The 18,118-nt window shown below is 50.6% G+C and overlaps 7 protein-coding genes and 2 non-coding genes across 9 annotated transcripts; 5 read left to right on the top strand and 4 right to left on the bottom strand.

Moving 5' to 3' along the window:
- Nucleotides 1-86: 86 nt before the first annotated feature.
- On the top strand, nt 87-178 carry VC83_08631 (the record flags this gene model as incomplete). Its single annotated transcript has 1 exon — nt 87-178. It is a non-coding gene; the product is annotated as a tRNA-Pro (tRNA).
- Nucleotides 179-533: 355 nt separating this feature from the next.
- On the bottom strand, nt 534-2,006 carry VC83_08630 (uncharacterized protein). The gene has a single exon (XM_024472177.1). It carries the CDS (start codon nt 1,568-1,570, stop codon nt 542-544), a length of 1,029 nt encoding a protein of 342 aa, XP_024320176.1. The 5' UTR covers nt 1,571-2,006; the 3' UTR covers nt 534-541.
- A 2,340-nt stretch (nt 2,007-4,346) lies between these two features.
- Nucleotides 4,347-6,579, bottom strand: VC83_08629 (uncharacterized protein; the record flags this gene model as incomplete). Its single annotated transcript, XM_024472176.1, has 2 exons — nt 4,347-4,489; nt 4,644-6,579. 2 exons carry the CDS (start codon nt 6,577-6,579, stop codon nt 4,347-4,349), a joined length of 2,079 nt encoding a protein of 692 aa, XP_024320128.1.
- A 51-nt stretch (nt 6,580-6,630) lies between these two features.
- VC83_08628 (uncharacterized protein) lies at nt 6,631-7,822 on the top strand. Its single transcript, XM_024472175.1, has 5 exons — nt 6,631-7,076; nt 7,128-7,242; nt 7,296-7,361; nt 7,417-7,539; nt 7,591-7,822. Exons 1-5 carry the CDS (start codon nt 7,042-7,044, stop codon nt 7,732-7,734), a joined length of 483 nt encoding a protein of 160 aa, XP_024320129.1. The 5' UTR covers nt 6,631-7,041; the 3' UTR covers nt 7,735-7,822.
- A 276-nt stretch (nt 7,823-8,098) lies between these two features.
- Nucleotides 8,099-8,971, top strand: VC83_08627 (uncharacterized protein). The gene is made up of 3 exons (XM_024472174.1): nt 8,099-8,212; nt 8,264-8,301; nt 8,422-8,971. The coding sequence occupies exons 1-3, from the start codon at nt 8,207-8,209 to the stop codon at nt 8,651-8,653; spliced, it is 276 nt and encodes a 91-aa protein (XP_024320126.1). The 5' UTR covers nt 8,099-8,206; the 3' UTR covers nt 8,654-8,971.
- A 44-nt stretch (nt 8,972-9,015) lies between these two features.
- Nucleotides 9,016-12,150, bottom strand: SKB1 (methyltransferase protein). Its single transcript, XM_024472173.1, has 5 exons — nt 12,024-12,150; nt 11,669-11,879; nt 11,014-11,617; nt 9,367-10,877; nt 9,016-9,319 (listed from the first exon to the last, which is right to left on the bottom strand). The coding sequence occupies exons 2-5, from the start codon at nt 11,795-11,797 to the stop codon at nt 9,140-9,142; spliced, it is 2,424 nt and encodes an 807-aa protein (XP_024320127.1). The 5' UTR covers nt 11,798-11,879; nt 12,024-12,150; the 3' UTR covers nt 9,016-9,139.
- A 172-nt stretch (nt 12,151-12,322) lies between these two features.
- Nucleotides 12,323-15,038, top strand: PRP43 (DEAH-box ATP-dependent RNA helicase prp43). The gene is made up of 3 exons (XM_024472172.1): nt 12,323-12,340; nt 12,398-14,556; nt 14,613-15,038. Exons 2-3 carry the CDS (start codon nt 12,409-12,411, stop codon nt 14,727-14,729), a joined length of 2,265 nt encoding a protein of 754 aa, XP_024320121.1. The 5' UTR covers nt 12,323-12,340; nt 12,398-12,408; the 3' UTR covers nt 14,730-15,038.
- Nucleotides 15,039-15,221: 183 nt separating this feature from the next.
- On the top strand, nt 15,222-17,402 carry VC83_08624 (uncharacterized protein). Its single transcript, XM_024472171.1, has one exon. It carries the CDS (start codon nt 15,252-15,254, stop codon nt 17,154-17,156), a length of 1,905 nt encoding a protein of 634 aa, XP_024320122.1. The 5' UTR covers nt 15,222-15,251; the 3' UTR covers nt 17,157-17,402.
- A 213-nt stretch (nt 17,403-17,615) lies between these two features.
- On the bottom strand, nt 17,616-17,737 carry VC83_08623 (the record flags this gene model as incomplete). The annotated part of the gene is made up of 1 exon: nt 17,616-17,737. It is a non-coding gene; the product is annotated as a tRNA-Gly (tRNA).
- Nucleotides 17,738-18,118: the final 381 nt, after the last annotated feature.

Here is an 18,118-nt window from a genome sequence, read left to right as displayed (position 1 = left end):
CACACCAAGATCGAGGCGAATAAGGAGAATATCTTGATTGCACTCTCCCATATATCCCAAACTAAATAACATATTCACATCAAAAGGGCCTGATAGTTCAGTGGTAGAATTCTTGCTTTGGGAGCGATTCAGCATTCAAATTGTAAGAGGTCTCCGGTTCGATCCCGGATTAGGCCCACTTTTTTGTCCTTTTTGTCCTTTTTGTCCTTGTTTATTTTTGGTCTCAACAGCGACGACTGTGAAATGGGATAATGGATTCCATCACCCTGACGCAACTCCATCAGATCAGTTTTTCAATCTCATTCCCTATATACGCGCAATCATGGTCCCTGTCCACATTTGTTGCCCCCCCCCTTTTCCCCCCCGAGTCCCCGTTCTGACCAAGAAAAATATGAGATGTATAGATAATAAAACAACGAGAAAACACCATGCATCCCATCACCGCCAACAAACACGCTCTTCCCCTCCGTATATCCAGCATATATCCACAAACCCCACCTAACCAACCCCTTTTCGAATCGAACATCCCCCTCCCCCCCCTCTACAAAAACCCATCACCCGCCGAAATCTTCTTCGCCTCTGCAATACTCCACTCCGTCCCTAGATCATCCTCCATATCCATAAACAAGTCATGCGTATCACTATACGTACTCAGCTGCGCCCCCGCACTCTCCAACGCATTACTAATCCTCCACGTCCCGTCCAGCACGCTCCTAATATTCCACTGCTGCCCCGTCGCCGTATCATCCGCCGTCGCCATCAGCGGGCTGATGCGATCCGACGGATCCAGAAACAATCGGATGTCCTTCCCGAGGTACTGGCACGCGAACCAGTACCGCTCGTCTGCATCGGGGACTTTCTTGATCTGCCAGTACTGTCCGCTCGTGTCCCCCCTGATCATCATGTTAAGCTTGCGAGAGAGGGTGCCGTTGTCGTTATGGATGTCGAGGGAGTAGCCGGCCTTGAGATATTGGTTCGAGAGGCGGTAGAAGATCCCCTCATCGAACATCGCGGTCGTCGTTGTATCCGTTGAAGTAAGCCCCGTCGTCGCAGTCGGCGTACCCGTCAAACCCGCCGACACCAAAACCGACGACGACGAACCAGCCCCCTTCGAATCCTTTGCCTTCTTACTCCCCACCACACCACCCACCACGGCGCCCGCGACAATTAACACCGCTGCGACGATGAGACACCAGAACACCACCACCGAGAGTCCACAGATCCGCTTCTTCCCCCCCTTCTCATCAGGTTGCGTCGCGTACGGCGCAGCCTGGAGTAAACCACCCGGTTGATTCTCCGCATACTGCATCTGTGGGGGGGAGTTGATGTACTGCCCCTGCTGCTGCGGCGGCTGCTGATATGGCTGCTGTTGGTATGGTTGCTGATACGGTTGCTGAGGCCCAAGTGCAGGGTTATCGGGGTAAGGCGCCTTATTGCAGTTCTCGACATACACGCTGTGCACTTGTAACCCCTCGGACTCGGGACGCGGACCGCCGTAGTAAGGGCCCGTGTGCGCGGCGTGAGGGGAGCCTTGGGGAGGAGCCTGGTAGACTTCGGGGGCGTCGGCCATTGTGTGGGTGATGGGGGTTTAGGGCGAGGAGGGTGAGGAGGGTGAGGTGGCGGTGATGCGCATTCCAGGGGCCGAAGCTCGCTGGGTGAGGTCGAGGCTGTGGCTGTGGGGGGCGAGTTTGTTTGTTTGTCGTCCGATAGTCGTGTATGTGTGTGGTTGTGGAGAGTAGCGACTGTATTCAATACTCAATGCACGGAAGCGCTCACGAAAAGAATGATGATGAGATATCTTTGAAGTCGGAAAACAATGCTCCCCTGCCACATGGCGCGTCTCATCTCCCATCATCCATGCGCGAATATCCCAGTCGGGTAATTAGAGCGTTTTACAGTCCACTCTCGCCAAGACGATATCGGATTAGTCGATAACACCGCTAAGTCGATATTTTTTTCAGCACCAATTGATTCTCGCACTCAATTAGGCCACTTCAGTTTTGAGTGTAGCAGCGTAGCAGCTTTAGCCTAGATAGGAAATGATGTAACCATAATCCTTGCGCCCCCCTGTTGCCACTATTTCCTAATGTAGTCTAAAGCTGATACAGTGTAGCAGCGAGCTGCTACACTGTAGCAGCTCAGGTCTTGGCAGTCTGGTCCTAAATAGGTTAGTATTATAAGTAAAATCCAACGTTGGAAAATGAAGTTGTAGATATATTATCAATTGTATAGTTATATATAATAATGAATAACGCTTTTACCAACCCCTATTTGCAATATCAAGTGCCTATGGCGCAGCCCTGGCCTACCCAACCACCACCTCACGAACTCTCAACTGATACCGCCAGCGAACCTTGGCTTGAATTGCCCCAAACCAGCAATGAAACTAGCGATTCCACTATCCTCGAAGACTCTCTAGCAGCTACAGCTCAAAGCGCTTTAGCTCAGAGTAGCCAGGCTGATGGCGTTATAACATCGAAAAGGGGGGGGGGAAGGGGCTTACGAGAGACCAAAAGACAACGATTATCCGGCTTTGCGTCCAAAAAAGGGATATATATGGGGTTATTGCAGATAGATCCTTTTGGCGGCTTATAACTAAGGAGGCGGAACACTTGCTAGGTTTAACCCATAACTCTATTGGAAGAGTTATTACCAGTCTTATTCGAGAGCGTCGGAGCGAAGTCTCATTACGGCCAGAAGGACGAAGTGGCGAAGAAGATCCTCCTTCTTCATATGACGATGCAGTTGACCAATGGATTAATATCGTTGATATACGGGCTAATAAGGAATCGATTCGAGATGCAGCAAAATGTAATGGTGGGTGCACCAGATATGAGAATCTAGCCACCTGTTACGACGGAACAAGAAGGCTGGCCAACTACAGGACAGGAAGGAGGGAGGTCGCATGAGACCGGCCCTGGTACCTGGAGGGGCAGCGGGGAATAGTAGTTCCGAAAGTATCACGTGACGGACTCGCAGGATGATGAGAAGAGTCCTAAGAGTCCAGGACTCCGAGGACTCGAGTGAGTTCCCAGGAGTCCACTAGGCACGTGATGGACTCGCAGGATGATGAGAAGAGTCCTAAGAGTCCAGGACTCCGAGGACTCGAGTGAGTTCCCAAGAGTCCACTAGGCACGACGCCACTATATAAGTAGATAGTATTTCCTTAGATAGGAGCTTCGTGCTCAACTCAATACAGTATTTGTTATATACTAGTAACGTGTTACTTGAAGCCTTTGTGTCTGATCCCCTGCCTCCTCTGATAAGTAAACCTTTACGCAAGAGAACCTCTGTGTCTTCTATCATTTAGAAGTCAGCGTTACACCACCCAAGGAAGGGATGAATTTACTAAGACAACACACTGTCTTAGGAAACAGAGCCAAAGGGTTGTAGCTTAGACTATTCCACAACGCAGCAATCAGGTGTATGATGTGGTGAAGTGGTTTAGACAAGTTGCAACAAATGTTGAGTCTGAGAACTCAGGGGTAAGTCAGAGGTTAGCACCTCACTGACTTTTCAAAAACAGAGAATAACAAGATCAATGCTTGGAAGCTTGGAAAAGACGTAGAAGTATGTGCTAGTCGATTTACTGTATTGCCTGCTTGCCCTTTCTTAAGGAAAGGGCAATCCTATTTATGCCAAAGGAGTGTAGTTCTCTCATTTTCCATGACTTTCCATGACTAACCAGGCTTGGTAAATGTATTAGAAATCAAGTGCGACCCACAACTAGCTTGCTAATCATGTAGTGAACGTAAGAGAATCCCATAGAACCATCTCTTGGGTTCCTAGCCTATAGGAAGTGAAAAGGAGGTCCAAGGTCAGAGTACCTATAGACAAATTATGTCATAACTTAACCAATCTTGTGGGTAACTAAGGAGCGATGACGTGTAATGAATCATAGAGGGTTGTAGAAGCTTCTAGAGCTATCGTTCATGTTCCTAGGCCTCTAGTTGGTAGAGATATGCCATGTGGTAGTATTGGCCCACCCCCTTAAGGAGGAGATTTTCTTAATAACTTGTTCAATGAGTGTCCAAATGATATGCCGTGATGTATGTAGCATAAACAGATGTAGTAGAAGAGTTTGCAGCAATCGTTGAGTAGTATTGCTTCTGTTGTTGGTGTGATAAGCCAAGATATGTATGGTGACTTGTAGGTTTGAGGAGGAGATTTCTAAGTTTGCTCTTGAGTTTGATAGCAAACTGAGTGCAACGAATGTCAGTATGACAAGATTCTCACATCTGGTGCACCCACCATTACATTAGCGCTGTTAGCTGTAGGAGGGATTGCTCGAACTTGGCTAGATGGGGTTAGGCGCTCATGCTACAGTAATGGGGCTAAGGTAGGTGTCAAAATAGCTCTTCATCTTCTTCATCTTCTTCATCTTCTTCATCTTCTTCATCTTCTTCATCTTCTTCATCTTCTTCATCTTCTTCATCTTCTTCATCTTCTTCATCTTCTTCATCTTCTTCATCTTCTTCATCTTCTTCATCTTCTTCTAGATTGGAATAGTTTTAGTAGTTTAGTTTCCTCATTATTCAAGGCTATCATTACTTTTAGTACAATATGTACAACTATCCTACTAGTACATGTACACCGTAGGGTATCCTAACCCGACTCCCTCTAGTCTATTCTATTCTAAAAACACCCCGCCAGCGGCCCCTCCTCGGCATACTCCTCCCTGAAAGCTCCAACTGGCCCAGAAGTCACCGCCATAGGTCGAAAGTTGGATTTAGATTCATCAACCTCCACCCGGGAAGGCGTCATAAACGCCCCTCCATCCGCCTCACCCCATCCGTCCTCCTCCACCAGCTTCGAAATCTTCACAAAGCTAGGCGTGTCCGCTATCAACATACTTCCAAATTCCCTGGGTATCTCCTCTATCCGCGTCCGGCTCACCTCCCCATCACTTCGCACCCAGGACGGATGAGGCAACGGCACCTTCCGTGCCCGGTAGCTCGCCATATCCTTGGCCTCCTCGGCGTGGAAGTGCCGTATCATCGCCGCGAACTGCTCGGGATATATATACCTCGCCAGCGGGTGCTTGACATCCAGAATCACCTCTGCCGCGTCTACCGCCCCCGACAACGCGGAGCCCAGACCACAAGCTTCAAGCACATCGTGGATCTTACCCCGCACATCGGAATTATAGTCCAGCCCGCCGCCAGGCTTCTCCTTCTTCCCAAACTGCCACGATAGCGCGGTGACGATGCGCAGGAGCGCGCTGGTCCGCTCGGGGCAGGTGAGGCTGTAATAAACTATATCGGCAAAGACCTGGGTGCGCACGTAACACCCCTCTTTGATGGCTGTCTTGAGGTAACGCAGCGCGCCGTCCAGGTTGTGGAAAGTCATGCAGCCTCGGATCAGAGACTCGAAGATATCCGAGTTCCGGTGCGCTTTTTGCTGTAGGTAGCCGTCGCGGTGTATGACGTCTGTGTCCAGCGCCCATTTCTGAACTGTGGGCTTGGTTAGGTCGAAGATATGGTGTCTTTCGAACCCGAGGCCGTCTTCTAGCCCGGCCATTTGCCGGACTGTTGTGTAGAACTTCTCGGGGTCGCGTGACATCCCGTAATGCACGAGTATCGCGGATAGTATTCCCTCGTCCGGACGCAATCCGTTGTTTTTGAACTGGTGCACCACTACCTCGGCGAGTTCGGGTTGTCGTAGCTTCGTGAAGGCCTGGATCAATAGCTCGTATGTGGCGACGTTTGGCACCGATGTCGAGGTTAGGAGGTTGTAGCAGATATTCGCAATCATCAAATCATAATTGCGCTCCTTGAAGCCCAGTGTCTTTGTAATAGAATCCAGTGTTGCGTTTAGACTTGTCGTGTCCGAATTGCTCCCCACGGTGCCCACCCTGGGATACTCCGGCGCTGGCGTACTGCCATCCAACATCGGCATCATGAGCTCTGTCAGCCGCCTGATTTCAGACCTGGGCTCCACCTCAGTGTCCATCACCGCATCTGTTCCGACTCCGCGCTTTGCGCTTCCTTTTTGCCCCATTGATGTAGCTTGCCAAAGTTCGTGCACGAGCGCGTTGACGTTGCGCGCCAGTCGATCCAGTTGATATGTCGTCCGGGGCTCCCAATGCGACATTGTCGAAGCGGCGAATTCACTCCCTTCCAGTAGCCTGCGATCGCTTTCCACTGCAACCGGGGATCTCTCCTTTGTAGAACCCCCCCGCCGATTCGCCTGGTTTATATTATTCCAATTCCCCGACTCTTGAACGCTTTCCCACAGAATACCCTCCAGTTCGTCCCACACTGGAGTCATCGATTCCCTCCGCCTCGGCGTCGACTGGGGTGCATCAAGAATCGGCATCGGCACAAAACTCATGAGTTTCCGCACCGTCGTGGCGCCCTCTTCTAGCTTCCGACATATATTCGCATCCGGCGTATACTCCTCTACCTCATTCCCCATAATATTCGACTCCTCATCCGCCGCCTTCCCTATCGAGACCCGACCCGGCGTCGAGATACTCGCCAGGTCCTTCCCCGACCTCACCTCCTCAATCGCCTGATCCCACTGCAACAACCGCTCATCCTTTCTCCTCGTATCATACACCGCCGCCGTCGCAAGCATCGCCGAAAAACTCGCTGTGAAAACATCGCTCGGCCGTAACCGTCGTCGCGCCGCCGCTGTGCTCCTGCTCGTCCGAGCGACCCTCGCTCCGGCTTGGAGACATGGCCCACACTGACAGGACCTGCTGGCCTGCACGGTGCGAGACCAGAGAGCCAGCATTATACCATGCCGGGTCGGTCGTATCTGTGAAGGTCTATAAACGGCTCGTAGGGGGTTCGCGATAGCCGTGGGGGGCTCAATTAGCGTGTCGGGAATATTTTTTGAGAGGCTCCGAGGACCTTCGTTATGCCCAGCAGTTATTGCCAACCTTCTGCGTTTAGCGCGCCAAGCGAGGGACGCCGCTTTAACTTATCATGAGCTGGATATCAGGACAGCGATTTGGGTGGAACTGCGTTGTTTCCGCGATAATACGAACACAAGTCAGTTTAAACTCCTCCGGAAGACCTCTTGATTTTTGAAGACATGCTTTCTCTTACCCTGACTGCTGATCTCTCCGGGTAACGCGATTCCCATCCGCTCCTACATTTCACATGCTTACAACCTCTCAGAGTGACCGATTTGCGCCCCGATGATACTCCAGAGGATCCCTTCTGGTACACGTTTAAGGTGCAATGTACATCCTGCAGGGAAGTTCACCCTAACTGGGTCAACGTGAGCCGATTTGTATGTCTGAACGTCTATCTCCTTGGCTCCACAGCAGTTAACGAGGGATTTAGGAAATGAACGAGATGAGCGGCAGCAGAGGCGAGGCCAACTTCGTCTGGAGGTGTAAAATGTGCAAGGTAAGATTTATCACTGAAAAGCAAGGTTGTAGCCATATTTAATCCTTTTGAACAGAGAGAGTCTTCGGCGACAATCATGGCACCACCAATTTCATATCAGCAGTCCTCGCCTCCAAAGGCCCAGAAGGTCATTGGTTTTGACTGCAGAGGTCTTGAGTTTATAGATTTCAAACCTGAGGTATGTGTTATATCTTACATATGTATATGCGCGACTCTAACATAGCTATAGGGAGATTGGCTGGCCACGGGAATCGATTCGGGAACCAAGTTTGAGGCTATCAACTTCGAGGAGGGAGATTGGTACGAGTATGATGAGAAGGCAGGAGATGAGGTTAGCATTAAGGATTTGAAGTGGGAGATCAAGAAGGCTTGATGGGCTGTAGTAGCAATTGCAATTAAACCAAACTTTTCCGCAATGTTGTTTTTAAATTGATATTCATGTAAAATAATTTAAATTTGGATACAAAATATTATACAGGCCGATGTGATTCAAATATAACAAATAAAATCCTCTCATATAAACCTCTCATATAAACCTCTCATATAAACCTCTCATATAAACCTCTCATATAAATCTCTCATATAAAGTCAATTTTTGCATTATATCAGACCCCCAACTAATCTCCAGATTCTACATTGTAGTCTGCTATAAATCTCCAAACTCAGAAATATAATAAAGTCGATCTACCCCTCATTAAGCGCCATCACCAACATTCGACAGCCTCGCTTACATAATCACACCCACTCAAAAAGTAACAACCGCCAAGAATGTTCAACATAAAGCTCCAGCCGCGTCGAAGCCCAAGACCCTCGTCCCAGACCAATATACCCACAACAGCGCCAAAATGAGTGTAAGTGCCTTCCACCTCCTCGAAAGCCTCGACGATGCTAATATATCCCAGGTTATGCCAGTTAACCCCCGACCGATGCTACAATCGCTGTGTGTATCCCCCCAAGCCGTCAGCCCAGCCCACCCGCACCACCCCAAGCACAACACGCGGAACGACGATCCTCCCCCCCCATCCCCTAACCGTATTTGCGCATATCTAACTATCAGCAGTGTGAACGAAGAAGTAGTAGTACGCCTCAAGTGGGGACAAACCGAATACAAAGGCATCCTCGTCTCCATCGACAGCTACATGAACATCCAACTCACCAACACCGAGGAGTTTATCGACCAGAAGCTGACCGCCGCGCTCGGCCAGGTGCTGATAAGGTGCAATAACGTGCTATGGATCCAGGCAGCGCCGACGGGCAAGGAGAACGGGGGGGACACGAATATGGAGGGCTGAGTGGGAGGATATCGGAGGATGTTGGGCGCAGATTTCGGAACATGCATGGGAAGGCAGTGAAGCACCTGGGGTGGGATGCTGTACATGCTAGGGGTTCTGGCAGGAGTGAAAACTATACAGGAAGGCAGATACCATAGGTGGTGAATTGAGGCCGGGGTATGGCGTTACGACTGAGCACAAGATAGAGCTTTCATGTAACAAGGGAAAAGGAAAGGCATTATGAATCTTGACTGGCCATATTTGTACTTTGCCGCCCAAAAGTCTGGATAAGTACTGTGCTAAAAAGCAGTGATTATAGTGACTGTGATTAATATAAAGGCTTTCAATCACTCAAGGCTAAATTTGCCATAATAGTCATTCACGGACAGAGCAAAGAAGAAAACATGTGAGCTTAAATCGCTGGTATCAAACCTCACCTGTAGGTAGTCTCAGGCTTTTGACTGGCACGAGTGATTTGTCATGATATTTTCGTGCATTGGCCCTTGTCTACATCAAGCATCCTTGCTTGCGACTGCTGCCTACATCGCTGATACCGACTCTGAGTCGCTTTCGGGGGCCGGTCATAATGAAAGCCTCCACAATCCACTCATACCACACCTTCCTATCATCTGTCTGCCTCCAGATGCTAACCTCCACCTCTGCGTCATCTGGAACGTGTAGCGGGTTCTGTCACAGTTAGAGCTTCCCAATGCAACGAGCGCTATTAAACATACCTTCAAGGGGAAATATATCGGAAACCAACTGATCATATCTTTGCTCTTCGCATCAATGGTATCCGGCCTTGTGCTCAACTCCACAATCTCCCCCACCTCCTCACCATTTGCAGATTTCCTCCGCCCATCGTAAAGCACGGTCTCGAAGTATCCTGCGATGCCGTGTACCATACCCCTGTTCAGGCATACGAATTTACATCTCGAATATCTCGCATTATGATCATTCGCACCATCTCCACCTGCCATACTACCGCCACCACCACCGCTCACACCACCCTGTCTCCGTGCCTCTGCCAACTCAAGAGTGACCGCAGGAAGCGGATGCACAAACTCCCACGCTTGCTGGATGCGAGGGTGGTCAGGGACAGAGGTTGCCAAGAAGTCAATCGCATGGAGCATGACAACATACGGCGTATCTGTCGCATCTGCGTCGTTGACAGCACGGTGGGAGATGTCGGCATGGAGACGAGGAGCCAGAACTGGCGTGAGATGCGCAGTATAGCTGCTCGGAATAGAAATCCCAAACTCAGGAGCCAGAACGTGCTGCACGCCATCAAGGCACTCGGGGCTCAACTCGTTATCGGCAAATGACCCAAGAAGCTCCGACACGATGATGTCGACCTTTCCATACGTCGGCAGCTGTGCTTCAGATGACCCAGAAGCCGTAGTGGTGCCTGACCGACGAAGCGGGCCCTTCCAGGCTCGCATATCCGACTTGACGACATTCACAGCGTTGTCCCAGTCCTCCTCGTTGTGGCGCTGGAGGAGCACATAGGCATTTGGGTTCTTCTCCACCGCCCATGCCTCGATTGGAATGCCTGTTTTGGTAGATGCTCTCAGTGCTCTTGTGACGAGTGGTCCGCGGCCAGAGCCAGCTACCGCGAGGACCACAGCGCCAGATGCGGAGGAGGTGGGTTTGTTCAAGGCCTTCCAATCTGTGAGCGCGAGCGCAATGGCGCGCTCGTACCAGTCGTACTTGATAGGATCTTTCTCGAAGACTTCGTAGGTCACAGACTCGAGGTTGTCAGCCAGCGGCTGCAACGGGGCCTGCAAATAATCCTGGTACCCGGACCCGAAACGTTCAATCACTGACCTGGGAGGCTGGTTGCGTTGGAGGTAGCGGAGGTAAATGAGGTGAGCCGTTTGATCCTTTGCTTTGGACTTTGAATTCTGGCTTTCGCGCTTGATTAAAGAATTGAGGTCGGCTACCACAGGCATGGGTGCCCCCAATGCGTCTGTGATAACACTTGGGGAAGGCAAGCCGTCCGCCACAGGATATGGCTCGTAGGGCTCAACGTCGGGGATTGGCCCAATATCGCAGAGTAACAGCCACGGCGCATGCTTCAGGCGCATATATCGAGAAATGAGGGATTGGTGGCCCTTTCCAAGGACTGGGTGGCCGCCCTTATTCTTCAAGAAGGTTGAAGCATTTAATGAGAGCAATCGCAAAGGCTCAGCGTACCAGCGAGATTGCAATGCTTCAGTTGGAAGCTGACGAGGTATAGCGAGTGCTAAGTGTTTGCATTAGCACCTCTGAGGCAAAACGTAAAGATGAATCCAAACTTCCGAGCCAACAGGCTCATACACAGCGAATGGTTTAAAACAGCGAGGAGACGGATGTATTGAATCGTTTCATTGGTTTCTTACCTACGGATAGTCTTGAGTTGTATTTACATACACTTCGAATGACGTTCCATGCATCCCAGCTGTCGAATAGCTCATCATCTTCATCCGAATCATCTGACAGATATTCGGCTCTAGTGAAAGGTTTCATGTCACCCAGAAGAGGGACGGCGTTGCTGTCTTTCTGGTGATACATAGGGATATGTATGGCCATATGAACATAACCGGCAACGCCGAGGGCCTCATGTACGGCGCGAGCATATCGGGCCAATCCGTCGGTGGTGGCTGCGCTGCTGTTATACTGGCGAGGTCCGGGTATAATGATGTTGGTGATGCCGCAGAAAGAGGCAAAGGCAACTTCCATAGTCAGGACTTGTCTAGATATATTGGAGATCAACGGATCCGGGGATCCCAAGTCGATCCATGAGCTACAGTAGCCAACCAGCTGGCTGACCGTCTCCCCAGGCCCCAATGGAGTATCTGCCGAGTTGAAGGGCGGCAGTATCGGTGGAGGTAGCTCATTCAAAGAAGAGTCGGCGGACTTAGATAATTCGAGCTGGTTTGATAGGAGGGAGAGAACTCGTGAGTGAAAGTGCGGTGTGGTTATTGGACTTGTAAGCATATCATACTGGGAATGTCAGCATCGTTCAACATGGGCGCATAGAGAGCAGCTGCATACCCCAACATCCTGTCCTTGACGCAAGGTTCTCTCCGAAATTGGTAGAGCTCTCCCGGCTTCGTGGTGCCCAACGTAGAACGTTGGCATATAGTCGTCCACCATTGGTGGTCGTGAGGTTTCGGGATCCATTTGGGCTCAGCTATTGGCAACGAAAGGACGCTATAAATGCGCGAGATATGTAGCAACTGGCTTATCGAGTTGACCAGCAATCCTAAAATATACAGTAAGCAAAGGACAAACTATGTGTCTTTATGAAGATTGTTCTGGGCCCATGGCTTTCGTGGGTATGTTTCCTGTAACTTAATCCCTCGAAAGGCTGCTATGGTGGGGGGAACTTTTGACAAGGTAGACAAACCTAGGCGAACACAGATAAAGATTCCCAAGAAAAATACAGTAGTAATATATCCCAATATTAATGGGATATATGGCATTTTGTGAATATTATTTGTACCAATGTGTTATATATAAAAATATGATAATCGAGAATCCACAAACATTCCGAGACACAGGTCCCGTTTGTAGACAATTCCCAGGCCAGCCTGATCACATGATTGTAAATAAAGGAAGGTGGGCCTAGCCACAAACTCACTAGTGTATTCGTGTGGATTATACTTTTTCTTCCAGGCGCCAAAATATCTCAGCCTTGCGCCGAAACCGAACTATTTTTGAAGAGTACGAACTCTTATACCCCCCATAACACCAACTTCACAATGGCTGACCGTCGTCCAGAGAGTGAAGAAATGTCGCGCGCAAAGAGAGCAAAGGTCGATCTCGACCCGAAGGAAAACCCGTACCTCGCCCACATGTACGAGAACAACGAGGAGGGGGGTTACTCGAACGGTCAGAGGCAAAATGGCAACGGCGATTCTTCCATATTGTCAACTTTCACCAGACATGAGACGACTGCTGCGCAAGCCCACCAGGCCGAAGATGGCCCAGCCAACCCTTTCAACAATCAGCCGCTCTCAAACCAATACTTCAACATCCTGAAGACTCGCCGTGACCTCCCGGTCCATAAGCAGAGGCAGGAGTTTCTCGACATGTTCCACAAGACGCAAATTCTTGTCTTCGTAGGAGAGACTGGTTCCGGTAAAACGACCCAGATTCCTCAGTTTGTGCTCTTCGACGACCTCCCACATTTCAGGAACAAGCTCGTGGCGTGTACGCAACCTCGTCGTGTGGCTGCCATGTCCGTCGCGCAGCGTGTCGCTAATGAGATGGATGTGAAGCTTGGGCAAGAAGTTGGTTTCAGCATTCGTTTCGAGGACGTTACGTCTTCAAAGACGATTCTCAAATACATGACCGATGGTATGCTTCTGAGAGAAGCCATGCACGACCACAACCTCTCGCGCTACAGCTGCATCATTCTCGATGAAGCCCACGAGAGGACCCTTGCCACTGATATTCTTATGGGATTGTTGAAGGAGGTTGCTGTGAGACGACCGGACTTGAAGATCGTTATCATGTCCGCGACCCTTGATGCGCAGAAGTTCCAGAAATACTTCAACAATGCCCCACTGCTTGCTGTTCCCGGAAGAACTCACCCTGTCGAGATTTTTTATACCCCTGAGCCAGAGCGCGATTACGTTGAGGCTGCGCTACGAACGGTTCTTCAAATCCACGCAACCGAGCCCGAAGGAGATATCTTACTCTTCCTGACTGGTGAGGAAGAGATCGAAGATGCTTGCAGAAAGATCTCCCTGGAAGCAGATGAGATGGTGAGAGAGGCGGATGCCGGTCCGCTGAAGGTTTACCCGTTATATGGTACTTTGCCGCCTGCCCAGCAGCAAAAGATTTTCGAACCTGCCCCTGCCCCTATACGACCTGGTGGCAGGCCCGGACGCAAGGTCATTGTCGGAACCAATATCGCCGAAACTTCGCTGACAATCGACGGTATCGTCTACGTGGTGGATCCTGGATTCAGCAAGCAAAAGGTGTACAACCCCAGAATCAGAGTCGAGTCTCTCCTTGTGTCTCCTATTTCCAAGGCCTCGGCACAACAGCGTGCTGGTCGTGCTGGTCGTACGCGTCCAGGAAAGTGCTTCCGTCTGTACACAGAAGCTGCGTTCAAGAAGGAGCTGATTGAGCAAACGTACCCCGAGGTTCTCCGCTCCAACCTTGCTAATACGGTTCTGGAGCTCAAGAAGCTCGGCGTTGAGGATCTGGTGCATTTCGATTTGATGGACCCTCCCGCTCCGGAGACCCTCATGCGCGCTCTGGAGGAACTCAATTACCTTGCGTGCTTGGATGATGATGGAGAGCTCACTGAGCTCGGAAAACTTGCCTCGGAGTTTCCCCTGGATCCTGCTCTTGCCGTCATGCTTATCACCTCCCCTGAATTCTACTGCTCCAACGAGATCCTCTCTCTTACTGCCCTGCTCTCTGTTCCGCAAGTATTCGTCCGCCCAGCATCGGCTCGCAAGCGCGCCGACGAGATGAAGGCCCTGTTCGCGCATCCAGATGGCGACCACCTCACCCTCCTCAACGTTTACCACGCCTTCAAGGGCCCGGCTGCGCAAGCCGACCAAAGGCAATGGTGTCATGAACATTTCCTCTCCCTCCGTGCTCTGCAGTCTGCCGACAACGTGCGCCAGCAACTCGAGAGGATCATGCTGAAGTCAGGCCTCGACCTCATCAGCACTCCATTTGAGAACAAGGATTATTATATCAACATCCGCAGAGCTCTGGTGGCTGGTTTCTTCATGCAGGTTGCCAAGAGAGAGGGCAGTGGAAAGACGTATAAGACTGTGAAGGATGACCAGGCAGTGATGCTGCATCCGAGCACAGTGCTTGGCCATGAGGCTGAGTGGGTTGTCTACAACGAGTTTGTGCTTACTACTAAGAATTATGTGCGAACTGTTACGAGTGTTCGGCCTGAGTGGCTTCTGGTATGTTTATCCTGTATCCAAACCGAATCTTGACTGTGTACTGACTGCTTCTGTAGGACATTGCGCCAACATACTATGATCTCGATTCTTTCCCCAAGGGCGAGATTAAGACTGCCCTCATGCGTACAACTGAGAAGATCCGCAGGAAGCAGGCGATGAAGGCTGGGAGATGAGAGGCTCTTCAGATATGAGAATGAATTAGCTTTGGGTAGCTTGAACTGGAAGGCAACTCGACGCGGAGCCGGGTTGCTCTTTGTAACCCATTGGACGGCAAGGAGTAAATACCAACTGTCGCCTTCCAATGCCGAACTGGAGAATATGGAGTTTCAAAATGGGTAGACGGCCGTGTCAATCACGAATAGCCATTGATTGAATCATATTATAGACGAGTCATGAGTTATGGCTAAGCAGACGGAATAGATCACTTAGACTCGACTGAATAATTCAGCCAAAATATACCAATAAGCCAAACTTTGTTGCTATTGACCGTTGAGAGTAACTCATTTGTTAAATAAGGCCCCTAGAAATTGATAATTTAGCTTCTGATCTACCAATTGGGTGGCGGACAAGGGGTGCAAAGGCGGTATCATTTTTAGTCTAGCGCATGCGGCAGAAACATACTACATCCCAAAAAGTTTTCGTTCCGTTAGCTGAGAGGCTAAATAGTCGTCCTCCCGCCGCCACTATCTCTCATTATGTTAACAAGTGTAAACAAACTTATCGCATCCAACTCGCGACTTCGACTACCACTCCTCATAAAGACTTCAACCACCGCAATGATGAAAGAATCCAGAGATCGACCTTCCCAAAGGCGCGGGCCATATAACGCAGCGAAGAGAGATATGACCACAACTGGACCAAGGCGCAACAATGCTGCTCCAGGATCTCAAGAACAATCACCAATTCCGAGAGTGTCTACTCCTCCTTTGGCCGAGCCTGTTCCGCTTGACACGCCGAGATTCGCGGATCTAGGCAAAGAGAACCTCCTCGACCCTATCCTGCTCCAAACTATCACCGAAGACCTCAAGTTCGACCACATGATGCCGGTGCAGGCAGCGACATTACATGACCTCCTCCAGAAGCGAACTGATGTCCTTGCGCAAGCCAAGACTGGTACGGGAAAGACGATTGCTTTCCTCCTGCCCGCTATTCAAACCATGCTCAACAAGGGCAGACAACAAGGTGGCATTTCGCTGCTTGTCATCTCCCCGACGAGGGAACTGGCTATGCAGATTGCAAAGGAGGCATCGGCTTTACTCCAGCGTCTCCCACAATTCAAGGTTCAATTTGCCATCGGCGGTACAAACAAGGACAGAGAAGAGAAGCAAATCCTCGGCAAATGCGATATTCTGATTGCCACCCCTGGACGATTATACGACCACCTGAGCAACCAGAGAATCCGCGACTCTTTCAGGAATCTTGATACTCTCGTTCTTGACGAGGCTGATCGCCTCCTCGACATGGGTTTCATGAACGCGCTGAAGGATATCATCAAGTGCCTCCCAGACAAGGAGATGTCCCAGCGCCAGGGCATGCTCTTCTCCGCAACCATCGCACCGCATGTGCAGAAATTTGCCCATCTTGTCCTCAACAATGAGTACAAATTCACATCCACGATCCCCAAGGGCGAAGTCAACACCCATGAGCGTGTTCCGCAACTCCTGGTCACCGTGCCCACATTCTCCGCCGTCGCACCCGCACTCATCTCGTCCCTACGCTCCGAAATGGCTATTGCCGGGAAGGAGAACTTCAAAGTCATCATCTTCGCCCCCACCGGCTCGCTCGCCGACTGGTACGCCGCCATCCTCTCCTCCCTAAAGGACCTCCCCGAGGTCTCCGTCCTTCACTCCCGTCTCTCCCAATCCAAGCGCACCAACGTCACCGAGGCTTTCCGCAAATCCTCATCCTCCATCCTGGTCGCCACCGACGTCGTCGCCCGCGGCATGGACTTCCCCAACGTCTCCAACGTCTTTCAGGCTGGCATCCCCGCCGACAAGGAATCCTATATCCACCGTCTCGGCCGAACCGCGCGTGCCGGCCGCGAGGGCCGCGCCGTCTTCATCGTCACGGAGGCTGAGTCATTCTTCCCCAAGTACACGCTCAAGGAGATTACATTCGAGACCTCGGCGCCTGATCTTTCCCCCGCTGCCGAAATCGCAAAACCAGCAGCGGCGTTTGATAACAAGGGTAAGGTCTACCAGGCCTGGTTGGGATACTACAAGAACTACGTCAGACAGCTCGGATGGGACCTCGAGAGGCTCGTGGCGGAGGGGAACCAGTTTGCATTCGATGCGCTGGTTGCTGGTGAGGTGCCGGGGATTCCGAAGAGCACGGTGGGCAAGATGGGACTTAAGGGCGTGAGAGGCGTGAATATCGTTGCGAACTTTGAGAAGCCGCCGAGAGGAGGTGGTGGAAGGGGTGGTGGTGAGGGACGCAGCAGAGGTGCTGGTGGTCAGGGCCAGGTTGGCGGTGGCCATGCGAATGCCAATGGTGGTGGACAGGCACCAGGAAGTGGTGGTGGTGGCCAGGGCCGCGGTGGCGGTGCTGGACGGGGACGTGGAGGTGGTGGCAGAGGTGGTGGACGTGGTGGAAGGAGCTGAAGGGAGCGAGGCAATGCAATGACCTGTTCGATGGGTGTGGTTTCTTTTGTTTTGTCAACGGCAATCAATAGACGGCATGTTCAGGGATAGAGGATCTGGAGCACTGGATGTGGGGTGGAAGATACCCTTTCCTTGTTTGTGACTTTCATTGCATAATTAGACTAGCAGATAGAAAAGTTTTGTCTTGGTATACCTGTACGCATGGAGTTCTACTGTAGTTCTATTTCATGCAGCGCTTCTACTATCTCTCATTTCTTTGACAGCTTCTCTGTACAGCTTGCTCTCACGCAGTGATACGCCCTTTTCTCCCAATCGATGCAGTTCCATCTCGTAATATCCAAGTAATTATTTAAACCTCGGCATCTTTTCAAGGCGCTTCATAATATCATACATACATACTTCAATCAATTAAGCAAAAGTACATACACACTGCCAAAAAACAACAAAAAAATAATTTCGTGCGTCGACCGGGACTCGAACCCGGACCGTGAGCAAACAGGGTTTGAAGTCCACGTTACCGCAGACCCCAGCTATTTCTAGAGACTGGGAAGCTCACATTCTACCCTTAAACTATCGACGCAGTTGATTGTGATGAGAACGATAAGTTGAGGTTATAGAGGGGTGAGGACTGGGAATCTTTCTGAATTATATTCCACCGTGAGCGAGACATTGCGATGGAGGAGTTATGATGATGGTACGCATGTTTTATAAACTGACTCGTACGCAGTGGGTTTACTCTAATGTCACCTCTGTACGAGAAAGGAATGACGAGTTTATTCCATTTGGGCTCTGGATATATTTCTTGCCAACAGAAAAGTCACCAGTGGTCTGCTCTTCACCAGTCATCTACAGTATCAAGCCCTACTCCTACTCCGGTGATTGGTAATATAGGAATTGTCTACCAAGTTGCCTTGCCGCTATTCGGAAGATGATTGGAAAGCAATATAAGGGGCATGGCCTGA

Source organism: Pseudogymnoascus destructans (assembly GCF_001641265.1).
Source record: "Pseudogymnoascus destructans isolate 20631-21 unplaced genomic scaffold scaffold_29, whole genome shotgun sequence".
Taxonomy (NCBI): domain Eukaryota; kingdom Fungi; phylum Ascomycota; class Leotiomycetes; order Thelebolales; family Thelebolaceae; genus Pseudogymnoascus; species Pseudogymnoascus destructans.
Note: the sequence above shows the minus strand (reverse complement) of the source record. Positions and strands in the feature narration are given on the sequence as shown.

Coding starts and splice junctions, on each gene's coding strand:
- SKB1 (XM_024472173.1), bottom strand. CDS start 11,797: ATGGATCCCGAAACCTCACGACCACCAATGGTGGACGACTATATGCCA. Junction 10,878..11,013: donor CAACTCAAGACTATCCGTAG/GTAAGAAACCAA, acceptor GCAAACACTTAG/CACTCGCTATACCTCGTCAG. Junction 9,320..9,366: donor CGATATATTTCCCCTTGAAG/GTATGTTTAATA, acceptor TAACTGTGACAG/AACCCGCTACACGTTCCAGA.
- PRP43 (XM_024472172.1), top strand. CDS start 12,409: ATGTCGCGCGCAAAGAGAGCAAAGGTCGATCTCGACCCGAAGGAAAAC. Junction 14,557..14,612: donor TTCGGCCTGAGTGGCTTCTG/GTATGTTTATCC, acceptor CTGCTTCTGTAG/GACATTGCGCCAACATACTA.
- VC83_08627 (XM_024472174.1), top strand. Junction 8,302..8,421: donor CGACCGATGCTACAATCGCT/GTGTGTATCCCC, acceptor AACTATCAGCAG/TGTGAACGAAGAAGTAGTAG.
- VC83_08624 (XM_024472171.1), top strand. CDS start 15,252: ATGTTAACAAGTGTAAACAAACTTATCGCATCCAACTCGCGACTTCGA.
- VC83_08628 (XM_024472175.1), top strand. CDS start 7,042: ATGCTTTCTCTTACCCTGACTGCTGATCTCTCCGG. Junction 7,362..7,416: donor GGAGGTGTAAAATGTGCAAG/GTAAGATTTATC, acceptor CCTTTTGAACAG/AGAGAGTCTTCGGCGACAAT. Junction 7,540..7,590: donor TTATAGATTTCAAACCTGAG/GTATGTGTTATA, acceptor ACATAGCTATAG/GGAGATTGGCTGGCCACGGG.
- VC83_08630 (XM_024472177.1), bottom strand. CDS start 1,570: ATGGCCGACGCCCCCGAAGTCTACCAGGCTCCTCCCCAAGGCTCCCCT.